The sequence below is a fragment of the Lissotriton vulgaris genome, chromosome 4_1 (genome assembly GCF_964263255.1).
Source record: "Lissotriton vulgaris chromosome 4_1, aLisVul1.2, whole genome shotgun sequence".
Classification (NCBI taxonomy): Eukaryota; Metazoa; Chordata; class Amphibia; order Caudata; family Salamandridae; genus Lissotriton; species Lissotriton vulgaris.
In genome coordinates, this window is record NC_141691.1 from 1,462,688,277 (window position 1) to 1,462,713,750 (window position 25,474).

Sequence of the window (25,474 nt, forward strand, 5' to 3'; positions counted from 1 at the left end):
ATGTAATGAAGGGGACGAGGACAACGGGACCCGGAGTAATGAAGATTACCGGTAAGTAATAGGACATTACCCCCAGGTCCCTCCTGTCCTCGTCCCCTTCATTAATAACAAGTGAGAATACCCAAGCAGCACCCGGCCATCATCAAACAAAAAACCACCAGGACACAGCAGAACAGCAACACCCAGCAATTTATTGCAAACAACAGCACAGCACAAAAAAAAAACAAGGGGATCAGGAACACACAGCCCGAAGAACCCCCAAACCAAAGTTAGTGTCATCCCCCAGAACATTCTGGATACGGTAATGCCTAACAAAGGTATTAGCAGAAGCCCAAGTAGCGGCCCTACAAATTTCCGAAAGGGACACCCCACGAACCTCTGCCCAGGAAGCAGCCATACCCCTAGTAGAACGCCCCTGAACCCCCGCCGGGGGAGGGGAACCAGAAAGGGAATAGGCCAGAACAATAACCTGCTTCAACCAACGCCCAATGGAAGAAGTAGAAGCCCGACCACCCCTGGAGACAGCACCAAAAGAAACAAACAGGGAGTCAGAAAGCCGGAAATCCCGGGTCCGATCCAAATAAACCCGCAAAGCCCGGCAAACATCCAGCAAGGACCAAGGGAGGTCGTCCCCGTCCACCGGAGCCGAAAGCAAAGCAGGGAGGACCAGCTCCTGTGAGCGATGAAATTGGGAGGAAACCTTAGGGACGAAAGAGGAATCCAAACGAAGGACCACCCCGTCAGCAGAAAAGGACAGAAAGGGTTCTCGAGCCATCAAGGCACCCAGCTCCCCCAGGCGACGAGCAGAAGTGATAGCCACCAAAAAAACAACCTTCAGCGTGACAAACTTGATATCCACCTCTTCCAAAGGTTCAAAGGGAGCATCAACCAGTACCCTCAAAACCAAGGGAAGATCCCAGAGAGGAAAAGACGGACGCACCACAGGGCGCGAGTTAGAAAAACTACGCAACAGCCGGGAAACCAGACCATCCACATCTGGCAGGTTCCCCCAAGGAGCCCGAAAAGCCCTGATAGCAGCCCACTGATCCCGCAAAGTAGAAACGGACAAACGTTTCTCGAACCCATCCCAAAGGAACTGGAGAACATCCGGCAAAGGACAAACCAAGGGAGACAAAGCCATGCCAAGACACCAACGCTCAAAGTTGCCCCAATGCCGACCATAGGATCGAAGGGTAGAAGGCTTCCGAGATTGCTGAATAGCCAAGGCTAAATGCTCCGGGAGACCCCTACGCCTCCACCCTTGCCTCTCAACCGCCAAACCGACAGCCGAAGCCGCCGGAGGGGCAACATCGGAGACGACCGCAAGGGAGACGGAAGGAAGGGGAAGAACCATGGACCCTGAACAGCCAACAGCATCAGCGTGGGGAACCAAGACCTGCGGGGCCAGAAGGGCACCACCACCACCACCTCTCGATCCTCCCGCAACAGGCGGGACAGAAAGCGAGGTATCAGCACCAGAGGAGGAAAGGCGTACAGCAGGCGAGACGGCCAAGGAAGGGACAGAGCATCCACCCCCCAAGAACCCTCCTGAGGAATCCGGGAGAAGAAGCGGGGAAGCTGCGCATTGAGCCGGGAAGCAAAGAGGTCCAGAAAGGGCTGACCAAACCTCACGCATACCAGACGAAAGGCCCCCGGTGTCAATGCCAACTCCAGGGATGCAGGAAAAAAACGACTGAGGGCATCCGCCACCCCATTGTCCACCCCCCGAACATGTACAGCCACCAGGGACAGAAGATGGCACTCCGCCCAGCAAAACAACGGGGACAGCACCGCGTTCAGGGACCGAGAACGGATACCGCCCTGGTGATTTAGGTAGGACACCGTCACTGAATTGTCCGACCGAACCAACACATGGCGGCCCACCAGAAGAAGTCGAAACCCCCTGACAGCTCGACACACAGCCGACAACTCCCGCCAGTTCAAAGACTGACGACCCTCCAGAAGGGACCAACGACCCTGAAGGCAGTCCGACCCCAAAGTCGCACCCCAACCCAGAGCGCTGGCATCCGTCGTAAGCACCACCGGAGGAGGAGACTGCAGAGGCAAGCCCTTGTCCAGACTGGAAGACAGAGACCACCAACGCAGGGCAGGAAGGATACGGAGAGACACAGGAACAAGAAGGGATAAATCCCCCGACAATGGATCCCACCGAGACAGCAGGTAGGACCACAGAGGACGAAGATGGAAACGCGCCCATGGAACCGTGAACACAGTGGCGGCCATCAAGCCCAGAAGACGCAACCACAGGCGGACCTGAAACGACCTCCCCACAAGAAACCGATGAGCCAGAGAACACAGGGTCACAGCCCGATCCACCGGCAGGAACACCCGATTCAGATCTGTGCGGAAACGGGCCCCAATGAACTGCAAGTCCTGAGTAGGGGGGAGCCGGCACTTGGGGAGATTCAACAGGAACCCATGGTCCCTCAAAGCAGCACACACCACCCGCTGATCCGACAACAACCGCTCCGCTGAGGGGGAATGCAGGAGCCAGTCGTCCAGATACGGGTAAACCATCATCCCTTGGAGATGCAAGAAGGCTACCAAGGGAGCAACCACCTTCGTAAACACCCTGGGAGCCGACCTCAGGCCAAACGGGAGAACCACAAACTGGTAATGGACCCCCCGAAGGCAAAAGCGCAGGAAGGGACTGGAGAGAGGATGGACAGGGACGTGATAATAGGCATCCTGGAGGTCCAGAGAGCACATGTAATGACCCTGCAGAACCAGGGGAATCACCCTCTGAAGAGTCTCCATTTTGAACGGGATCCGCAACACAAATTTGTTCAGGGCCTTGAGATCCAGAACAAGGCGAAACCCTCCCGTCACCTTGGGCACCAGGAAAATGATGGAGTAAAACCCCCGACCCCACTCCCCCGGAGGCACCGCCTGAATCGCTCCTTTGTCCAACAGCGACTGAATCCCCCGAGAAAGTTCCGCCCGTTTGGACGGGCAGGATGGCCAAGGAGTCGGACGGACCCCAGAGTCCGGAGGCAGGCTGGAGAACTCCACACGATACCCCAGGCGGATCACGTCCAGGACCCACAAGTCTGAACAGGAGGACATCCAGGCCGGAAGAAACAACCGAAGTCGACCACCTACCAATGGTCCGACCTCGGACCCCAGATAGTCAGGAACGAGGCTTCGCAGGAGGGGACTTCGCCTTCATGTCCCGTCCCCGACCAGGCTGAAAACGGCCACGAGCTCTGGAAAACTGCCTGCGAGAAGAGGGTCTAAAAAAAGGCTTCGGCTTAGAAAAGGCAGGAGCAGCCGCGGGCATCTTGAAAGAAGAGGAATGTTTCTTCTCCTTAAAAAGACGATGAAGCTTCCCCTCCAACTCAGCTCCAAACAACATGGAACCCTGAAACGGCAGACGCAGGGCAGCAGTCTTCTGGGCAGAATCGGTCTTCCAATCCTTGAGGACCACATTCCGACGAGCCGCTATACAAGCACCCCCAGACAGAGCGGAGGCCCGAACCACGTCAAAGGAAATGTCAGACAAAAACTCAACCTGACGCTCGATGTGTGCCAGAATATCAGCGCAGTCAGTGGTATTATCCATAGAATCAAATAAATTCTGCAAGTCAGACAGAAGAGACTGTGCCACATAGGTCCCATAAATACCCGCCCTCAGGGCCAAATGGGAGCCAGAATAAACTTTACGAAGAGAGGCGTCAACCCTCTTATCCACAGGGTCACGCACCACAGCATCTTCGGCCAAGGAAGTGCGACCAACCAGACTGGCCACCACAGAATCCACAGGGACCGAGTCCGGCAAGTCCTTCGCCATATCCTGAAGAGGATACAGCTTCGCCATGAAGCGGGGCATCAGAATGCGATCGGGATCCTTCCACTCCCGATCCAAAACCTCCCGCACACTAGGATGCACCGGCATAACCGTTGGAGCAGAATACTGGAACTGGCGAAGGAGAGAACCTCCCGACGAACCAGGCACACTATCCGCCGGAAATCCCATATTTTCCTTGACATGGCTCAGCAAATCCGGCAACATGTCCTTGTCAACATACTTGCCCTTTACCAGATCAGCGTCCAAACCACCATCCTCAGAGCCAGAGGACGAAGAAGAGGAGGAAGAAGGAGGGGGCACACCTCTAGCCCGCGACCTGGACTTATCCTTAGAACCCCCAGGCCTGGAACCACCCATCTCCAGCAAGGACTCCTGGATGAGAGCCTTCAACTTCGCATCACCCTTCGAACGACGCCTGGAGCGCCGGGGATCAGGAGAAGGGGAGGAGGAGGAAGATGAGGAGGTGGAGGACTCCTCGACATGCTTGCGCTTTCTGGAATGTTTCCCCATCTGAGAAAGCCCCAGCAAGCAGGACAGACCAGCAGGCAGGAAAACCAGCAAGAAAAATGAGGAGCCCAGGCAGCAGCAGGAGAAACAGCAACCAAACGCCTGCAGCAGCACAAATCAGCACAGCGACCGTTATCCCCAAGAACAAGGACGAAATGCAGGGAACAAAGAACATCCAGTCAATTTAAATGCCCCAAAACCGCTATGCGGTACTTACTGCAGGAACCGGCAAACAAGCCTCACACCGCCCGCAGCCGGGAACTTCAAACGCCTGACTTCCGCTTCCAAAACCAGGAAGTCAGGCAATGGCCGGAAGGAAGCGCCCCAGCAACCACGGAGCCGCCGCACCTCCCGGAGCCTCAGACGAGAATGGCCGCGTCTTGCACAGCCCGGCGGCACAGAGACGCGGCCCGACACTGCTTCCATGCCTCCAGAGCCTCACCCCGCCGGAACAGACCCAGACTCCCACGAGCAGGGACAGAGGCGGCAGACAGCGTCACAGGAGACTCCTCAAGCCCGGCAGGAGAAGTCAGCCCGGAAGAACCAGCCCCCACCCGAGGCCAAGCCCCAGGTGAGACCCCAGGAGCCCAACCGCTCCTGGACCTACAAACAGAAAACTGTCGACAGACAGAAAAAAGAACAGGAGGCATGCTGGGTACTGTACCCTTATGTACTCCCTATAGGGAGAGGGAGGGGCGTACCAGCATTCCTACTTTCTTTTTTCTGTCTGAGAGATAGTAGATCTCACTTGTTATTAATGAAGGGGACGAGGACAGGAGGGACCTGGGGGTAATGCATTGATAGGCTTTTCCTGTAGCATGGACATCAGTCTCCTGCAGTGTACATAAAAACTCACCTGAGGGCGCTAACATGGACTTGTTGGGGAAAGGCTTGGGCCAAAGACATTCTTCATGTATTTTGATAGAGTGATTGGAGGCTGTTGCGATGTCTAGTGTGAAAACCTCTGATTGTATCTATGCAGCTCCCCAAAAACATTTGATATCTTATTTGTCTTTTGTATTTTATTATTTGCGTTAAACTAAAAAAAAGTAAAAGATATGTAAAAATAAATCCTTAGTCTGTGCACAATAATTGGTAAACCCTCTGCACTCTGGCGGTGGTCATTTATCAATCGCTTACAAGCACCAAAAGGTACACAAGTCAGTGACAGATTAGCCAGTCAGGATAGTGGACCTCATTTGCATGGGCAACACCTCCACATGCACAATTAGGTCCCAGGCTCTTAGTGTCGCATTTGACACTGCGCATGCAGCCCACTTCATAGTGCTGGGGCACAACTGCAAAGACGGATGAATGATGCCTGAAAACTTAATTTATAGCACAGCAGTTGCACCTGCGGTAAATGGAAAGGAAAAACATTTTCACTCTGCATCAACTAAGTTTTAGCATAAATGTTAATAATAGTAACAGAAGCAGAAAACTGGAACGTAAAGGAAAAAATGTTTTCATTTTAGCACAAATGTTCATTGGGTGAGTCACTGTTTGAAAATAATGTTATCCATTTTACACTTATCCAAGACGCGTGATAATGGTGAAGTCTCTTGGCACAAGACTGCTGGAACACTAGAACCTTCTTTCATGGTCAAAATGGTTCTTCCTTAAAACAAGAATTAATTACCACTTGCTTTATTTAGCGCTTTGAAACAGTACTCCTGTGTTTCGAAGAGCTAGATTTAGTGTATTATTCACACTTTGACAGCATTTTATGTAAGTGTCTCACAATACACTATGCCTATTAATGTGGGCTGCCGCCCTGTAACGACAAAGCGTGATGACTATATGTACAAAAACATATGTGGAAATTAAAAAAAAATGTAAAAATGTCCAATGGAACGGTACACGGCTGTTTCTATGCATATTTGCAAATTGCTTCATAATGATAAATTTCCATTTTCATACGTTTGGGTTAAATCAATTGACTTACAGCAACACCTTTCTTTTTGTAAGCCTTTTTTATGCTCTGTAAAACCAGCCGACCTCAGCTGTTCTTGCCCGTTTAAACGCATGCATGTAAACAACAGCTTTAATAAAAAAATACAAGTCATTGAAAAAAATCCTGGACATATTTGAAGAATCTGTTGTTTACTTTTCAATGCCCTCTTGATCTTGGAGAATGGATTGTTTGAGAAATCGGATCATAAAAGGTCACGCGGTGAAGCTGCTCTCTCCAGACAGACAGAAGAGTTCGGAGAGTGGGTCAGCCGGAATAGCATAATGAAAGAGGACACTGGAGATGTTTTACTAAAGATTAGCACGTAACTACCAAGTGATTCTGGTCTGCTTTTCCATAATCAGTACACAGACACGCCATTGACCTATGGAATCTACTAGACACCATCTCTCCAGACGTCGCCTTCCTAACAGAAACATGGATGAACGCTTCCTCCGCCCCAGACATCACCATTGCCATCCCTGAAGACTATAAGATCACACGCAAGGACCGCACCGGCCACACAGGAGGAGGAATCGCTATCGTCCATAAAAAATCAATCCACATCTCAACCAGCTCTGACGTCAACCTCGCCAACTCCGAACACCTTCACTTCCAGATCCACATCGACCCCAAGACCACACTCAGAGGCACCCTCCTTTACAGACCACCAGGACCCCGCGCAAAATTCAGTGAAGACATCACGGACTTCATCACTCCACACGCGCTCCCCTCCAAAGACTACATCCTTCTGGGAGACCTCAACTTTCACCTTGAAAAGAACAACGACCGCAACACCACCACCCTCTTGGACATCCTCGCCAACCTTGGACTTAAACAACTGGTCACTTCCCCCACCCACATCGCAGGCCACACACTCGACCCCATCTTCACCTCCAGCAATCATGTCTCCTTCAGCCACACTACGGATCTCCTCTGGACTGACCACAGCTGCGTTCACTTCACCTACAACAAACCGAAACCCACCAACCACCTCCAACCAACTCTGCAAAGAAACTGGAACAAAATCACCTTCGACCAGATCTCCTCATCGCTCCTTCTAAACACCCCAGCCCACTCTTCTAACCCAGACCAAGCCGCCGCCAACTTCACCCTATGGCTATCCAACACCGCCGACATCCTAGCACCACTGAAAAAACGTCAACGCAAACCTAGCAGCAAGAAGGCCTCATGGTTCAACGATGATCTTAAGAAGTCCAAGAAACTCTGCCGCTCCCTTGAAAAGGCCTGGAAAAAAGACCCAACCACTAGCACCAAGGACGCCTTCAAAAACGCCACCCGCACACACCACCAACTAATCCGAAAGGCCAAGAAAACAGCACTCAAGGATCGACTAGACAACAACGCCCACAACAGCAAGGAACTTTTCAACATCGTCAAGGAATTTACCAACCCCTCGGCCAACTCCAACGACATCACCCCTTCACAAGCCCTCTGCGACTCCCTGGCTTTATTCTTCCACAACAAAATTGCAGACATCCACAACAGCTTCGACAACCAACCCGAAGACCAACCCACCCAACCATATGCTGAACATTCTCCCCCCTTGAACGCCCTTAACGACTGGAACCCAATCTCCACTGAGGACACCATCCGCCTGATGAACTCTATCCACTCAGGATCCCCCACAGACCCATGTCCTCACCACATCTTCAACAAAGCAGACTCCGTCATAGCACCGCACCTCCGAGACGTCATCAACTGCTCCTTCAACTCCGCCACCTTCCCGGAAAACTGGAAACACGCTGAACTCACCGCCCTTCTGAAAAAACCCACAGCGGACCCCACCGAACTCAAAAATTACCGCCCCATATCGCTCCTTCCTTTCCCAGCCAAAGTCATTGAGAAAGCTGTCAACAACCAACTCGCCGCCTTCCTCGAAGCCAACAAATCCCTCGACTCCTCACAATCTGGCTTCCGAGCAAAACACAGCACTGAGACCGCCCTCATCGCAGCAACAGACGACATCCGAACTCTACTGGACAATGGAGACACAGTCGCCCTCATCCTCCTCGACCTCTCTGCAGCCTTCGACACAGTCTGCCACAGTACCCTTTTACAACGCCTCAGAAACATCGGAATACAAGGAAAAGCACTTGAATGGATCACCTCGTTCCTCACCGGAAGAACCCAGAGAGTCCGCCTTCCACCATTCAAGTCCGAGGCCACTGAAGTCATCTGTGGCGTACCACAAGGATCCTCACTCAGTCCCACCCTCTTCAACGTATACATGAGCCCCCTTGCGGCCATCGCTCGCCAACACAACCTCAACATCATCTCCTACGCGGATGACACTCAACTGATCCTTTCTCTCACCAATGACCCCAGCACCGCCAAAACAAACCTACACGAAGGAATGAAAGAAGTTGCCGAATGGATGAAACAAAGCCGTCTGAAACTGAACTCAGATAAAACAGAAGTCCTCATCTTAGGTACATCCCCCTCCGCATGGGACGACTCTTGGTGGCCGGAAGCCCTTGGAAAAGCACCCATCCCGACAGACCACGCACGGAACCTAGGCGTTATCCTGGACTCTTCACTCTCAATGAACAGACAAGTCAACGCCGTATCCTCATCCTGCTTCAACATCCTTCGCATGCTCAAAAAAACAGTTCGCTGGATCCCCACCGAAACCAGAAAAACAGTCACCCATGCTCTGGTCACGAGCCGACTGGACTACGGAAACACCCTCTACGCAGGTACTACCGCTAAACTCCAGAAGAAACTCCAACGAATCCAAAACGCCTCAGCCAGGATCATATTAGACATCCCACGTAACGAACACATCTCTGGCCACCTGAAAGACCTCCACTGGCTACCCGTCAATAAGAGGATCACTTTCCGACTGCTAACCCACGCACACAAATCACTCTACGACATCGGACCAGAATGCCTCAACTCACGACTGTCCTTCTACACCCCCTCCCGCCAACTTCGTTCTTCCAGCAAAGCCCTCGCCACTGTTCCCCGCATCAACAAGACCACCATGGGAGGCAGATCCTTCTCATACCTGGCAGCTAAAACATGGAACTCACTCCCCACCTACCTTCGCCTTACCCAGAACCACCTAGCTTTTAGAAAGCAACTTAAAACGTGGATATTTGACAAGTAAGCGTCCTCCCCTCCCTAAGCGCCTTGAGACCCTCTGGGTATGTAGTGCGCTATATAAATTCTTTGACTTGACTTGACTAACTGGGGTGAGCTCTGAACGAAGAGGAACAAATAGTAGCTCTGATCTTCGGGTGTGATAATATACACGGTGGTTAATTTATTTAAAATAAAATAAGTCCCAGGGTTCTCATCGTGAGGCAGCTTGCACTAGCCCATTTCTCCTGTTAGTGCCGTCTAAAACAGATCCAACTGCTAATCATAAAAGTGGGGAGAGGATGTGGGGTAATGGCCAGAGCTGCAGACTTCAAAGTTGGGGAACCAGGTTCAAATCTCGGGCTCGGCTCAACATCCTTAACTTTCCCGTAAATTAATGTGTCCTTAACTGGTGCTCATGAAAAGCGCTAGCATTGATGATTATGTGCCGGTGCTGAGCACCGGAAACCACAGGGTCAAATTAAGCACTAATTATAGATGTATCGCTGTATAGATACATGACTATGTCCTGCCTGGTTGTCGTTATTTCGTCATGATAGGCTGCTGTGGGCATCATCTATTCATCATATGTGGATCCAGGAAACAAGGATACAAGTTGGCACATCTGGCAGAGGCAGATTGTCTGAAAGGCAAGTCCAATAATTATCACAGCTACGGGATCAGTACCTGCGGGTCTCTAATGTGCTTTGGACTCTTTCTCTAACCTACATGTTGCACGTTTGCAGGAGACATCACTCTAAGAAAGCATTAAGAGTTTTATTCACCATCTACAGGACAACAAGACACTCACCTCAACAGAATCTCAGTGCACTGCATTTAGCATGACATCAGTGTGCGTCTTCTGAAGCTTAGGAGCATGCAAACGAACACGCCACACACGGAGCTCTGTAACAGACGTCTTCATTCCTCAGCATACAACCACACACTGCGTGCATAGCGTCATAACTTTTATAACCGCACCATAACACCTCCCAGCAGATGGCGTAATTCCTGTTTAGTCTGCCCTGAATTCCAAGGGCCCTAGCTCGCTTACTATCAAGACACTACAATCAGGACTCCCTACATTCCTTGCAATGCTTCACGCCATTTAAGGGGATTTGAGGGGTCAGTCAAATTGCGTTTCCACACCATGCATTCTTCTTTCGTGTAATGAGTATTACTGCACAGATATTTGCTGACCTCCATGAAGAACAGCCAACACCCATGTCTTTATGCAATGCAGCATAAAAGAGCCTCATTTTCAAACAAAGGTCCCCCATTTGAAGTCAACTTGACCCCTTGTTTGCACAGAAAACTTACTGAACTGACACCAAAATACCCTGTGGTTTAATCCAAGAGACCAATGATTAATATTTATTGTGCAACATTTTAGTAATGTAAGCGCCTAAAATTTATGATTCATAGCCCAGATTTTCTGTTTCTCAGTGCCCACCATGCCGTTGTCAGTGTATAACCACTGGTTAGCCTACGAGGCTAATGAATATAGAGCCGTTCCTCTAAAGCGGTAGAGGTTAGACAAGAGAATGGAATACCTTCTCCCTAGTACCTCGGCCCAATTGAAGTGGAAGTGAAGTTGCCTCTGCATAGGAAACAATAGCACAGCATTGACTGCAGTTCTTGTTTGTGACTATCTCTCCATGCTGCCAGCCAGCAGGCAAATGATTTTGGCCTTTCCAGAAAGAAATGATTATATACCATGAAAGTGTTTATAAGTATGGTTATGTAGAGCTACAGGAGTACTCTTTTACCTACTGTTACATGCTTTTGTGAATTGCTCCAACCAGTCGACTCCCTACTGGTAAAAGTGCAGAGAGGGCACAGTTCTTGCTGTTTCTACAAACTGTATATGAATATTTAAAATTTTATTTTACGTGTTTTGTGGCCAATTACCAAAGGCATGTAAGACTCTCTGAAGCAGTACTACAGGTGTGTACTACTTCACATACTCATGAATGACTTTGTGTACTGGCCCCTTTGTGTGGACTGATAACTAAGTCCTGACTGCCAGTGAGTGTTCAAATTTGTGGGTGAGAAACAAATTAAAAATTAATGAAGCTACCAAAAGAATACTTTTTTGTCAATATTTATGTCAACACTGGTGATGCTGACGTTAGATCTAAAATGTGTGAATGATCATTGCTGGCATCCCAATTCCTGCTGCAGGTTATATTCTGCCATTTATTGTCACATTCTGTTCTAATAATTTAAATCAGCTCATAGCATTTTTCTTGAGAGGCGGCTTTTTACTGGTGTATATTTTATTGAGCTAAGGAATGCAACACGGTCCTGGAACACTTTGTAGTGACACACTTATTGCGCACTTGTAGAAAATTTGGGTAATGGCTGAGGGAGCCGGAAGGAAACAGACACAATCATTGTCAAGATGACGTATAAAGTATTTATGCCGCACATAATCAGTAATAAAGCGAAAATAAAACAAAAGAAAAATCACAAGCCAATTTAGCAAAATAGAGTCAATTTTAATAAATAAAATGATACCAGAAGGACAAAAACCCAATTAGTATTTCCAAAGATATTAAATATGAAAGTGTTTTTTGATAATAGCGACTAAATGCACAAAGCACCAGTTGCCGTCATCTGGTCATGGTAGAACTGGGAAATGCCACAAGTTCAGGCTGCCATTAGGGAAACATCGTTTACAATGCATGTGATACATCGCATGCCATTACAACGCAAGTCGTTACAATGACGTGTTGTTACATCGCAAGCCATTACACCGCACGTTGTTACAGCGAGTTGCTGTAGGGGTCAGAAGGTGTTGGATGTGTTGGATTTTCAATCCAACACCTTTCCTACTGTTGCACACACTGGATTTGGAATAGTAAATTATACTATTCCAAACTAAAGCGCCCCCCTACAGCTAGTCGTTGTAATTACTTATGTTGTAATGGCATGGGATGTAACAAAATGTCGTTTTAACGACTTGCGTTGTAACTGCATGCGTAGAAAACGCATGCATTGTAACAAGTGCTATTCGCCCATGAGTGACCGTGGATCTGGATACAGGGACCAGGTTGGGCCCGCTGAAGAGTTTCTTTCTCAAGTGTGGCAGGAAGTGTTGTGTTCCAATTGGACGAGGCACTGAGGAGGAGGAGGAGGCTTTCAGTATGAAGAGCAGGTCGAATGCCAAGGATGGTCATTGCTGTAGCATGAAGTTCCGGTCGTTGCAGGAGGTTCACGTTGGTGGTCGCCATGGTCTGTTGCTGCTGTAGCACGAAGTGCAAATCTCATGTTGCAAGCTTGCAGACTGTTGCTGATGGCGTGAACAGCAGGACTCACTGGAGCTTCGTGTTGGAGTTTGTTGTGGGCAGCAGAGTTTTAGCACAAATGGGCCTGTTCACAGTTGTGAGGAGCCCTAACTGTGGGATTTTCACCTTTTTTCCATGTAGGAGCTCCCACTGATACCAGCCAAGGGGCCAGGGCCTGGGAGGGCACCTCTTGGGGATCAGGACTCACTCCAGCAAAGGCCTTCTGCAGGGCTCAGGCAAGTGCAGGCTGGTCTAATTGCAGCTGGTTAGCTGGGCAGTTACGGGGAGGCCTCTGAAGCTAGTTGTGACCTTGTAGCACGCACAAGAGGCTAGCCAACTAGCCCTTGGACTCACTCTAGTGGTCCTGGGGCAAAGGATAAGGCCCAGCCATCCTTCCTCGGCCAGCAGGGCAGCAAGCCAGTTCTTCCAGCAGCAAGGCACAGGGCAGTCCTTCTGGCAGCAGGGCATCAGGGTAGTCCTTCTTCTGAATCTGTCACAGGCCTGGGAGTGTAGGGTCCTGAAGGTCCTATTTTAATACCTGGTGGCAGTCTTTGTGTGGGAGACTCCTTGCTCTTCCCCAATACTGGTTCTGGAAAGTTCTTCCCCTTCACCTGGCCAGGGCTCCAAACTGTCTGGGGTGACACAAGGCAGGGCAGGCATGGTGTCAAGTTCCTTTGTGTGTGCTGGAGGTAAAGCCTTTTGAAGTGTAAGTAGGGCAGGGTACAGCTCTGCTCCCATCATTCTGTCAGGAAGGCCCTCTCCCAGCTACACCCAGGCCCCACTGTTCACTGCCGAGAACCAACATGAATCCTTATGGGGGAGCTATTACCAGGCCCAAGCAGCTGGAAGGACTTTGAATCTTAGGGGCAGGAAAAGGGCAACTTTCTAAAAGTGAAATTCTCAAAACTATTATCTAAAATCTGTCTTCACCATTAAAAATGATTTTAACTTACAATTCATTTGAGTGTAAACAGCAAAGGCTCGATTCACACAGAGCTTTCGCACTCATGACAGGATCTCTGCACTTGTGGAGGGATCTCCGCAATGATAAACTGCAGCTCGGAGATCCCGCCACAACTGTGGAGATCCTGCTGTGACTGCAGAGTCTCCACCACGATAGTGGAGGTTCATTGTGAATAGGGCCCCCTATCTCTACCTTATCCCAATCCTTAAACTACGGTGACCCAGTGTTGGCCTATGGGAGTGATAGGCCTTAAAACAGTCAAAAACGACTTTGTAAGTATTTCACTACCAGAACATGACTCACGCTATAAATGCCATGTGCTCTGCCTTATGAAACTTTAGGGTCTACATTAGGGGTGACTTATAGGTATTAAAAAGGAAGGTTACCAGAACATGACAGTTTAAAACTGCACTACAAGCTACATTGGCAGGCCTGTGACATGTTTATAAAGCTACTTCAGTGGGTGGCAAAATGAGTCCTGCTGCCTACTAGCAGCATTCAATTTACAGGCCCTGGGTATGGGTTGCGCCATTTACTCGGGATTTACAAGTAAATTTTGCCATCATATCGTGTTTCAGTAGTTCTATGTGCAGCAGCTCATAATACTCAGTAAAGAGTTCTGCTGCCTTTGTAGATATGTTCACTTGATGTCAAATACCACAAAAACGCCCAATAATAACATCAAGGGCCATGCTCTGCTACAAGTTTCAGTCTGCCATGGACCTGGATACAGAGGAAGAAAGGGCATGCAACAGAGGTAACAGTCTTGAGCTTTGAGCAGAAGAAAAGCAGAATCATATGAGCATTGTGCTGAAATTTACTGCCTCTTATCTCATCATCCTTCTTGCAGTGGTAGTAGTGAACAAGTGGAGATCATAAACAGAGGCTAGCGGCCACAGCAAGTAGCATTGGCAAAGCCAATACGTTTCTCCTATGCGAGAGCTATTGGCTTTGCAATGTGTTTTAGCCACTATATACACCAGTGTGGCAGCTGTTCAGCATGGCTAAAAGTTAGTGGAGTGGAGTGGTGTGGAGTGAGGTAGATTTTAATGTGGTAGATTGGTGTGAGGTAGAGTGGGGTAAAATGGAGTGTGATGAATGGTTCAGATTGGAGTGAAGTGGGGTAGATTGGAGTAGGGGAGATGGGTAGATTTGCATTGTAGATTGGAGTGGGGTGGTGTTGATTGAATTGGGGTAGTTTGGGGTGGAGTGGGGTAGATTGGAGTTCAGTTGATTGGTGTAGATTAGATTGGGGTAGATTGTGGTAAAGTGGAGTGAGAAAAAAATTTGGGTAGATTGAAGTGGAGTGGGTAGATTGGGGAAGAGTGGAGGGGTGGAGTGGGGTAGATTGGAGTGGGGTAGATTGAGTGAATTATAGTTCGGTAGAACTAAATAAAGTGCAGGTAGATAGGGGTAGCATGGAGTCGGGTAGATTGGGGTGGAGTGGAGTGCGGTAGAGTGGATTGTGTGGGGTAGACTGGAGTGGTGTGGTGTAGACTGGAGGGAAGTAGAATGGAGTAGATTGGGTTGAAGGAGTGAGGTAGACTAAATTGGCGTAGGTTGGGATGAAGTGGGGTAGATTGAGGTGGAGTGGGTAGATTGGAGTGGAGTTGGGTAGACTGGAGTGTAGTGAGTTAAATTGGAAAAGGGTAGATTGGAGTGGAGTAGAGTGTAGTGGGATATATTGAGGGGTAGAATGGAGTGGGGTAGATTGGGGAAGAGCGGAGTGCAGTGCATTGGGGTAGATTGGGGTGGGGTAGACTGGAGTGGAGAGTGGTTGATAAGAGTGGAGAGGAGTAGATTGGAGTGAGGGGGTAGATTAGGGTGGAGTGGGGTAGAGTGCCATGGGGTAGACTGGAGTGGGATAGGTTGACTTTAATAGATCAGTTGAGTTGATTATGGTAGGGTAGACTGGAGTGAAGCGGGGTATATTGGAGTGGAGTGGGGTAGATTGGACTGAGATAGGAGTGGGGTAGTTTGGAGTGGGCTAGATTGGGGTAGAATGGAGTGGAATAGATTGAGTTAGGGTGGAGCAGATTGGACTGGAGTGAATTGGATTAGATTGGAGTGGAGTAGATTGTAGTAGGGTGATGGGGCAGATTGGATTAGGATAGTTTGGGGTGGAGTGGGGTTGGGTAGATTAGAGTGGGATGTAGTAGAGTGGATTTGGGTTGAGTGGGTTAGATTGGACTGGAGTGGGGTATATTTAGTTGACAAGTGGTAGAATGGAGTTTAGTGGAGAGAGGTAGATTGGGTAGAGTGAAATGGAGTATGATAGATTAGGGTAGAGTGTAGTGGGGTAGATCGGGTGGATTGGAGTGGGTAGATTGGAGTGGGGTAGATTGCCACCTGCAGATACACCATCGCCGAGCTCTACACCCTTAACCTTGGACGCCACAACAAACACTGCCACCCCACTGACCTGCGCTCGATAGTAGGACCTTTCACCTGCACCCACTGCTAGTTCACCTGCTGCAGCATACACACCAGCCCACCTACCAAGCCCACCCTCAATACACCACAAACACCACCTGAACAAAAACACCAACTCGCAACCGCCCTTCTGAACACACGATCACAATACAAACACACAAGTGGGACCTCTTCTATACCATCACACCCGATGTCCTCTTTCTCACTGAGACCTGGCTTAAACCCCACTTCCACGCCCAACATCGCCACTGTAATACCTGAAGGATACAAGATCCCCCACTGCAACCACATCAACAAGCCTGGTGGAGGGATCGCTATCATACAATAGGAATCCATCTAATGCACCACCACAAATGATGACATCACCCTAGCCATGTAACACCTCAACGACAGACTCCAAACCACCATCAGGGCACCCTCGTCTACCATCATCCAGGACCACCTCCAGCCTTCTGGAACTTCATCACTGACTTCATCGCCCCCCTCGCCATCGACTCCAACAACAACATTTTCCTAGGTGACCTGAACTTCCATCTTGATGACCACAATGACCCTCAACACTATCAACCTCCTTGACATAATGAACAACATCGGACTCACCCATCTCATCCATGACCCCATTCACACCTCAGGCCACATGCTACGTCCCATCATCACCTACAGAACCGCATTTGGTACAGCCACACCACAGAACTCACCTGGAATGACCACTCCATCATCCACTTCAACATCGCCAGCTCACGGACCTCTGCCCTCAGTTTGCCCAATGCTCCCCACTGCAGCTGGAGCAAAGTCTCAAAGGACACATTGATCAATGCCCTCAACACCACCCACCCCATCCTCTCCAACAACCTAGACCAGAATGTCAGAAACTTCAACAACACCCACAGAACATCCACCAAGTAGGGTAGCTGGTACACTGAAGACCTCAAAACCGCTAAACAACACAGTAAACAACTGGAAAGGAAATGGCACGCCAGCAAGGACACAACTGACAAGACCACCTTAAAGATAGCCCTCAACCGCTATTACAGACAGTTGAGAGAATCGAAAAAAGGCCTTAGTCTCACCCATTGAATTAAGCTCCAATAACAGCAAAGAACTCCTCAACATCGTAAAAAAATTCTTCAACCCCTCAACTGCAACAAACAACATTACCCTCTCACAGGAACTCTGCAACACCATTGCAAACTTCTTCCACAACAAGATCACCAGCATCTACAGAAACTTCAAACCCTAGCCCAAGGCCACTGACTTCTTCAAACACCACAACAACCCTTTTACCACCACAGACATCTGATTGACCAAATGGAGCCAGTTTGCCCCATAGAACACTGCCTCCATCATGAACTCGATCAACTCAGGGGACCCAACCGACGATGTCCTCACCAAATCTTCAACCTAGGTGAAACGTGAATCAGCCACGTACTCACCACCTTGTTCAACACCTGAATTGCCACACCCTCCTTACCTGAGGACTGGAAACATGTAGAAGTCAACACCCTACTGAAAAAACCATCAGCAGACCCCAGCAAACTCAACAAGTACCGACTGATCTCCCTACTTCTGTTCCCGTCCAAAGTATTAGAAAAAGCCATCAACCAACAAATCTCCTCACATGTGGAACAGACTCCTACTCAACTCCTCCCAACCCGATTCCACACCAACCACAGCACAGAGACAGCTCTCATTGTGGCTACAGGCAACATTCAAACTCTAGTTGACCTAAGAGAGACTGAGGCTCTGATTCTCCTAGACCTCTTTGCAGCCTTTAATATGGTCTCCCGCCACACACTCATCACAAGGCTGCACAACATAGGCATCCAAGGAGCTGGTCTCAGATGGATCACCTTTTTCCTCTCCGGAAGAACACAAAAAGTCTGCCTTCTGACCGTCTCCTCCAAACCCAAGGAAATCATCCGTGGAGAACCCCAAGTAACCCTGCTCAGCCCCACCCTCTTCAATACATATATGACACCTCTGGCCAACATCGCCAAATCCTATGGACTCAACATCATATCCTATGCCAACGACACACAACTGTTCCTCTCCCTCTCTGAAGACACCACCAAAACCAATTTCTACAACTGCATGACAGACGTCACCAACTGGATGAAGAATAACTGCCTACAGTACAACACAGATAAGACAGAGGTACTGCATACTGGTGGCCCTCAGAACTCAGACCTACTCCTACCCACACTGACCATGGTAGGAACCTATGACCTCATTCTGGACAACAAGCTAACCATGACAACTCAGATCAACTCTCGTCCCTCCTCCTGCTTTTTCATCCTCTGCATTCTTCAGAAGATATTCAAATGGCTCCCCCAAAGCTTGAGACACATCATCACCCAGTCACTAATCTCCAGCTGACTGGACTACGGCAACACTCTCTGCGCAGGGATCGCATCTCACCTCCTCTAATGACTATAGACCATACAGAATGCCACACCCAAACTCATACTGGATCTCCATAGATGGACTCATATCACCGCCAACTTAGGGAACTCCATTGGTTCCCTGTACAGAAAAGATGCCAATTCAAGTTCCAGACCCATGCGTACAAGGCCCTACATAACTGTGGACATGCCTACTTGAACCACTGCCTGCCCTTCCATCAGTCCACCAGACACCTGAGCTCTGCATCTCTTTCTCTAACCCTCACCCAGCATCTGACGTAGCAAATGCAGAGGTTGCTCCTTCTCTTACCTAGCAGCAAAGACATGGAACAAACTACCCTTTCATCTACGGACCTCCCCCTTTAGTTGCCCTTAGTCCCCGAAGACCTAGCTATTCAGCTAATCAATTGACCCTGCCAGGGCCTGGATACCCTCATGGTAGACAAGCAGCACTCTACAAATCTACTGATTGATTGATTGGAGTGGGGTGGAGTGGAGTTGGGTGGGTAAATTGGGGTGTAGAATATTGGAGTGCAGTAGATTGGAGTGGGGTAAATTGAGTTGAGTGGAGTAGATTGTAGCAGAGTAGACTGGGTAGATTGTAGCAAAGTTCTGTGGTGTGGGATAGATTGGGGTACATTGGAGTGGGATAGATTGGAATGGATTTGGGTAGATTGGAGTGGGGGAGATTAGAGTGCATAAGTGGCGTGGAGGGGTGTATATTGCAGTGGTGTGTTGTGTCTTGGAGGGAGGGGTGTAAATTGGAGTGGTGTGAAGTTAAGTAGTGTGGCGTGTCTTAGAGTGGAGGGTCGTTGGGTGGAGTAATATGTTGTACAGTGCAGTAGAGTGTTGTAGAATGGAGTGGCGTGGCATATGGTGGAAGGGCACAGAGTGGAGTGGTGTGACGTAGTGTGGAGTATGCATGGTGTGGTGGAGCACTGCTATTGCAAACAACGCATTTTCAATTGAAATGACCTTGCATTAGCACCAAAATATGGTTATAGTGCGAACAAACGATAATGTGTGCAAATATCATCACCTAGGGTATTGATGTGTTTTGATCGTATTCAAGTATTTGTTTCCACCACACTTTAGAATTGCAATAAAATCTGCTTAATTTGTACTAATTCTGATATGTGTGCTAGAAAAAAATACATCCTACACCCTCTCCTCTTACATGGATACTCAGCAGGATTGACAGATACATTCTCTGATTGTGAAGTTAGAGAAAGGAAAGTAAACACCAAGTTCCCTTGGAAGAGAGAGTTTGACATTTGACCTCTGTCTTTGAATGCACAGCAAATGTGACAAGATTGGAATAATATTTAAAGACCTGTTTACAGAAAGAAAGTTCATGGAATAAAACTGTAAACAAGAATTGGGCAACAGGAGCGAAAGCTCAAGCTAGACTTCCATCTACAGCAAATAAAGCCAGCAGACAGAAAGCCAGAAAATGTGAGTTACAAACCACAAAGCCAATGGTAAGCAAAAGAGGGAATGCATTTCTAGGTCAACTTTCTAAATGTCCCCAAGATGTCTTCAGCAAACTAGAAAGCTGTGCTTTCTGGTAGGCTTCGACCTAAAAAGCAGCCAAAAACAGTTACTATCAATAAATGTTCTTCTACATCAATTTAATATATAGTAAACGCTAACTGAAGACCTCGATGGATGACAGTTCACAACTACGAGTCAACTAAAACTTGACCTGTTTCCCAACATATCTCTGAACTTCCCAAAGATCACGTAAGACCTGAGGTCAGGATGTGGCAAAAAGCAATATAAGGGGAACACCCCAATGGAATAGCAGTGTCACAAGTAGAGCTGGGCTGCCATTCCCTGTAAAATAGGTAATCTTCAGCTTTACAAACATCAACGACACCCCTGGCCTTAATTACAGAAGCAAAGAAAAACACAGTCACCGGCCGTTAAAAGCAATTAAGGTGATTTAATGTGTAAAAATGTTACAAATATTCTACAATTTCCTTGTCACGTATACAAAAACTAACAGTGGTTCTCACTGGCCTTGTGCATTAAATCTAATTGCACCACTGGGTGAACAGGAAATTATTGGAGGGTTTGTGTTTCTTCTTTCCAACCTTGCCCAAGATGGTGTTAGAAACCCAGCACCATAGAGACGACGACATTTAAGGCAACCTCTTTTTAGAACAATGTCTATGCAAAGCAATGTAAGCACCCGTATGCATGGTTATGACTATTCTTATACTCTTCGCAACACTAACTTTTCCCAAATAGTCAAACCTACAACCAACACTTCTCAACTATACAGTTTAAAGGAGCCTGGGAACATGATAAAATCAGAGTGCACCGTGCCTTTGTCAGGTCTATATATACTGAGTCACTACTTACTCGACAATACAGAATACTCCTTTGGCCTCACAAGGGGTATAGAAGCACTCTTCGCAACACTAACTTTTCCCAAATAGTCAAACCTACAACCAACACTTCTCAACTATACAGCTTAAAGGAGCCTGGGAACATGATAAAATCAGAGTGCACCGTGCCTTTGTCAGGTCTATATATACTGAGTCACTACTTACTCGACAATACAGAATACTCCTTTGGCCTCACAAGGGGTATAGAAGCACTGTATAGACCCCAAAGCAATACGATACAACATTTTACGGATGATGCAATCTGTGTATGTAAACTACCACTAAAATGTCTAGGGTACAAAACCTGCGCCCACTTTGCCCTTGCTAAACAATGGAGCAGCTCCGGGTTGCAACTCAGGTCTGGGTTTGGATGTTCCTTTAAATTGGTCCAAGGACTCCGAAATCACAGACTGTTGTTGTTGAGTCGGTTGAAGATGGTTCCTGAAATAGTGCAGTACCCTCTAAAATATATTTAAGCAGATTCTGATTAAAAGGAACTAAAAAACGTAAGCCAATGGTGGAGGGCTGCCATTTTGCAGATATACATTTTATTAAAGAATATTATCTTACGATGTGCAGAAAAATGCAGCAAACTGAAATCTAGTTCTTCCTTGTGGTGATAGACAATCTTATAGGTGAAATACTGATAATTCAAGCGTAGAAATAAACAGGAAGAGAAATACATTATTGTCCCATGGCGCACGGCTCCTTTAATGTACCCAAGAAAACATGCTAAAACATGCAATAATAAGACATCTTTCTAAAAGCAATGTAAGAGTGCAATTTTAACCATAACTTTAAGGTAATGCATACTATCGTACAAAGACCTTGCACTAAATACCTTTTTTTTACATCTGAAAGCCCTCTAAAGCTGGTATTATTTATTTTACCTTAGTGGTAGTTCATCAAACTAAGTGACTGTATAAACCTTTTGGTATTCAAAGCTGCAATACCCCAAGTTACAGCAAATATATGAAGTCTTCCAACTGCCAGCTCTCCTAGACATCTGACACTTTTGGAAAATGTAATTTGCTTCAGCCTGCCACCTCTGCAACTCAAGTATTCACGTTTGAATTTTTAAAGGACTTTCCCTCTTGCCAATATATTACTTACTAACCAATCTAATCCTCTCCTTGCTTAGTATATCATAATTTCTAGCGCTAATTGTCTCACTTTCCTCACTACAAAAATATGGTAATGCCTTCTATTCGAAAACATATAAATGTGAACCACATGGGCTGAATTACATAACTTGCCTCTATGTATATGTAAGATGATATGTTTTCAGACACAGGCTAACAACAACAGTTTAAACACAAGTTGTCAACAGGAGTACATTTCTCAAAATATAAGTTTGATTTATGTGGCAGATTCAGTCATTTATTTTACCCATATAGCTTGGGGGGATTTTGACAGTTAAATGTAGTTTTTATTGACAAATGCAGTGGCTCGTGCCTCTGGGAGGTCTGGGACACATACGCCTGCTGAGCGCAAACAAAAAAGTCAGATTTGATTCCTTCAGGAAGTTGGACGGGGAATCATAACCAGTGTAACTCTAACCCGAATCCCATTGCATTGGGGAAATCACGTGCAGTCAAACACTCTACAGGAGCGAGGGTAGACCAGAACCATGTAGGACTCTACTGGGGCTCCAGACATTCACCAACTGGATGAGAAAGTGAACAGACAACACTCACAACTACAGGCACACCACTAAAGAGGCCCACAAAATGAGTGAAAGCAAGAAACAAGTAGAAACCTGCTAGTACTGCTCTAAATTCAAAGAAGCAAATTGCCATTGTCAACTGTTTACACAGCCTCTCTATCTAAACGTTCTAATATTTTTGGTATGTATGAATTCCAATTCGCGATTCAGTAACATGTTACCGTATCGCAATTTGGAGTTGTGAATAAATACTGATTCAGTGTTAGGAAGGGGCATGTTTAGGAAGTCCCTTCCTGAAATGAATCGCAGCGATATGTAGGAATGTTTTGTGACCAAAATGCGATCGCAAAACATTCGCAATTTGCGACTTACTAAAGTAGGCGGTAACCCATTCACGAACCGGCAGGAGTCCCCACCAAACCCCTTCCCCCTTGTGAATGTTCGTAAAAATGTTTTTTAAGAGCAGGCAGTGGTCCCAAGGACCACTACCTGCTCTTAAAAAATGAAAACCAAACTTTGAAGTTTTCTTTTTTTAAAACAGCTTGTTTTCCTCTAAGGAAAAGGGGCTGCATTTAAAAAAAACGATTGCTTTATTTAAAAGCAATCACATACATAGTGGCCTGCTGACTCCAGCAGGCCAGCATTGCTCGAAATTAGCTATTCCTAATGGGTCGCAAATTACGACCTACCTGATTAATATTATTATTTGCAGAGAATTGCAATTAGGTAATTGGTATTTGAAATAATGATACATATGGCCCATAGACACAGAATATTTGTTTGGCCTTATAACACATTGACATACACAAGACATCGCCAATGACCCGTGAAGTGATACAAATATATAGATATAGATGCATACTAGTAGATCGATAGCTAGGCACCAAAATAAAATGAAGGACAAGCAGATAGGTAGACGCAAGGCACACCACACTTCCATCCTTCAAAGCAACACTTATTCTTTGTACCTTTTTCATGAGATTTTCTGAACAGGTATCGACACTACAACATTTTAAGTCAACTATCAATAACATGCTTACTTGTCAGTATTTTCCAGGTCTTCTTTTCATCATCATAGTACTGCACCAGATTGCTGGGTAGCCGGTCTGGCCCAGGAGGCAGTCCACCAACCAACAACAACATTTTCTTGTTGGATCGAATTCTTCACCCAAAAAAGAAGGAGAAACTGTGGTAAATAACCTCAGACATAGAGTGCAGAACTGATCACAGAAGAACCATGTAAAACCAAACACAACCTTGTACTGTTATTCTCTGTATTCCCTTTTCCTGTTCCCCCTTGCCAGGCCTATCGCTTGTTTTGAGGAAGGAAGCAGGAAAATGATCAGGAAAGCTGAACATCCTTCTACTTGCGGAATAATATGCTCCCTTTTATGCAATTTGTTAGAGGTTCGTTTTGAATGACCTTTTTCTTATATTATCCCTTTAAATCATCCCTTTTTTTTACAGTTGACTACACATGAAATACTCTGGAGTTGTAGTAAGGTTAAGCATTACAGTTGCATGTCAAAAATCTTATTAGTCAAAATCATTATTATGAGCCATTCTACACTCAAAGAACCTTGAAAGAATTAAGGTTATACGTCGCGTGTGAGAGCCAACTCCCTCCTCAGACAATGAAGTGCACATGCATGAATAGTAAGTGTGTGATAAAACTTGCAGATTAAGGTCTACATGCATGCACTTCTGCCATTTTGTTAATTTATCACGGTTCCCCTATTTTTAACACAGCTCCTTACCCTCCCTTGGCATTCTTGACCCGCGCCTTGGCGGCTGCCTCAGCACCATGAGCACGCGGAGACCGTACTGTTGCTTAGACCCTCCCCAGAGTTGGGACCTGCCAATGTGAGGCACTCATAAGGCCGTGTGGACCCACTCAGCTGTGAAAAGTCACTCTAAATTCCTTGCCCGTGTTTTACTTTCGCCCCATTTTCCCCGGGGGCACCTTCTGTAAGGAGAGACTGCCCACTCCTCATGAGCTGGAAATCCGCCGCCATTAACCGTGACAGCAATTCCCAATCTGCCTGGCAGTTCCGGAGTAGATGAGCGCCATGTCTCGCAGGCAGCTTAATGTGCGTCCCAGCCTCTAACGCCAGACCTAATGAATGCCCTCCTGTTCACGACGCTAATGGCTGTCGTAGACCTGTGACTCAAACGGGTAGGCCGTGAGACCCCAGTCACACTCAGTACTTTCAGTGACAACTCTGCCAGAGTATAGCACTATTATAAAAGCTCTGAGCTCCAAAACGTTTGTAGCACAATATTTAAAAGACATAAGACATTCAGTTCAAACTTTGTCCAACATATGTAGTACACAATATGTTGATCTGGCGTCACTTATCATATCTGTATATATAATTTGGTATTCAATATGGGTAGCCTTTTTTCAGACTAGCAATTTTCAGCCTTTAATTAGTAGCTGCCGTTTTTTGTGACACCTGACCATGTTAACTAGCCTCCCCAAGACCTTTCTCTGCTCCATGATGTTGCTTGGTGGACATCCTGGAGGAAGAAACTGTGATTTTGGAAGAAGGACCGTCCCTCTATCACCGGTCGGTGCCAGGGGAGGATGACGTGACAATGTGGGATTGGGCCTTGCTGTAGAAGTGCTACCGTGCTGGGTGTGTATCTAGAATATAAACTGCAATACAGCTACTTGAAAGAATGAAGAAACATTTCTAAATTGATTATATGGAACTGCATCTTCTGTGCTGTAAAAAGAAAAGCCTGCATTTAAATATTGAACTTCATGGAAAAATCATGCTGACACATGGGACGTATAATGTCCACCAAACATGGGTGTAAGTAAGTCAGGGAGTGGTGTGCGGATGAGCTTTGAGCAGGAGTGTGCGGAATCAGAGCCAGGAACAGGACAAAGGGCTGCCATGTGGCATTAGTTCCGACCTCTATCAAATC

General features: G+C 47.2%; 1 protein-coding gene across 1 annotated transcript in view; it reads right to left on the bottom strand.

Moving 5' to 3' along the window:
• KLHL14 (kelch like family member 14) overlaps window positions 1–25,474 on the bottom strand; it is a 144,080-nt gene that overhangs the window by 76,001 nt on the left and 42,605 nt on the right. Inside the window, exon 3 of the mRNA XM_086965698.1 lies at window positions 23,581–23,702. Within this exon, the coding sequence (XP_086821824.1) occupies window positions 23,581–23,702 (122 nt within the window). The remainder of the gene's footprint in view (window positions 1–23,580; window positions 23,703–25,474) is intronic.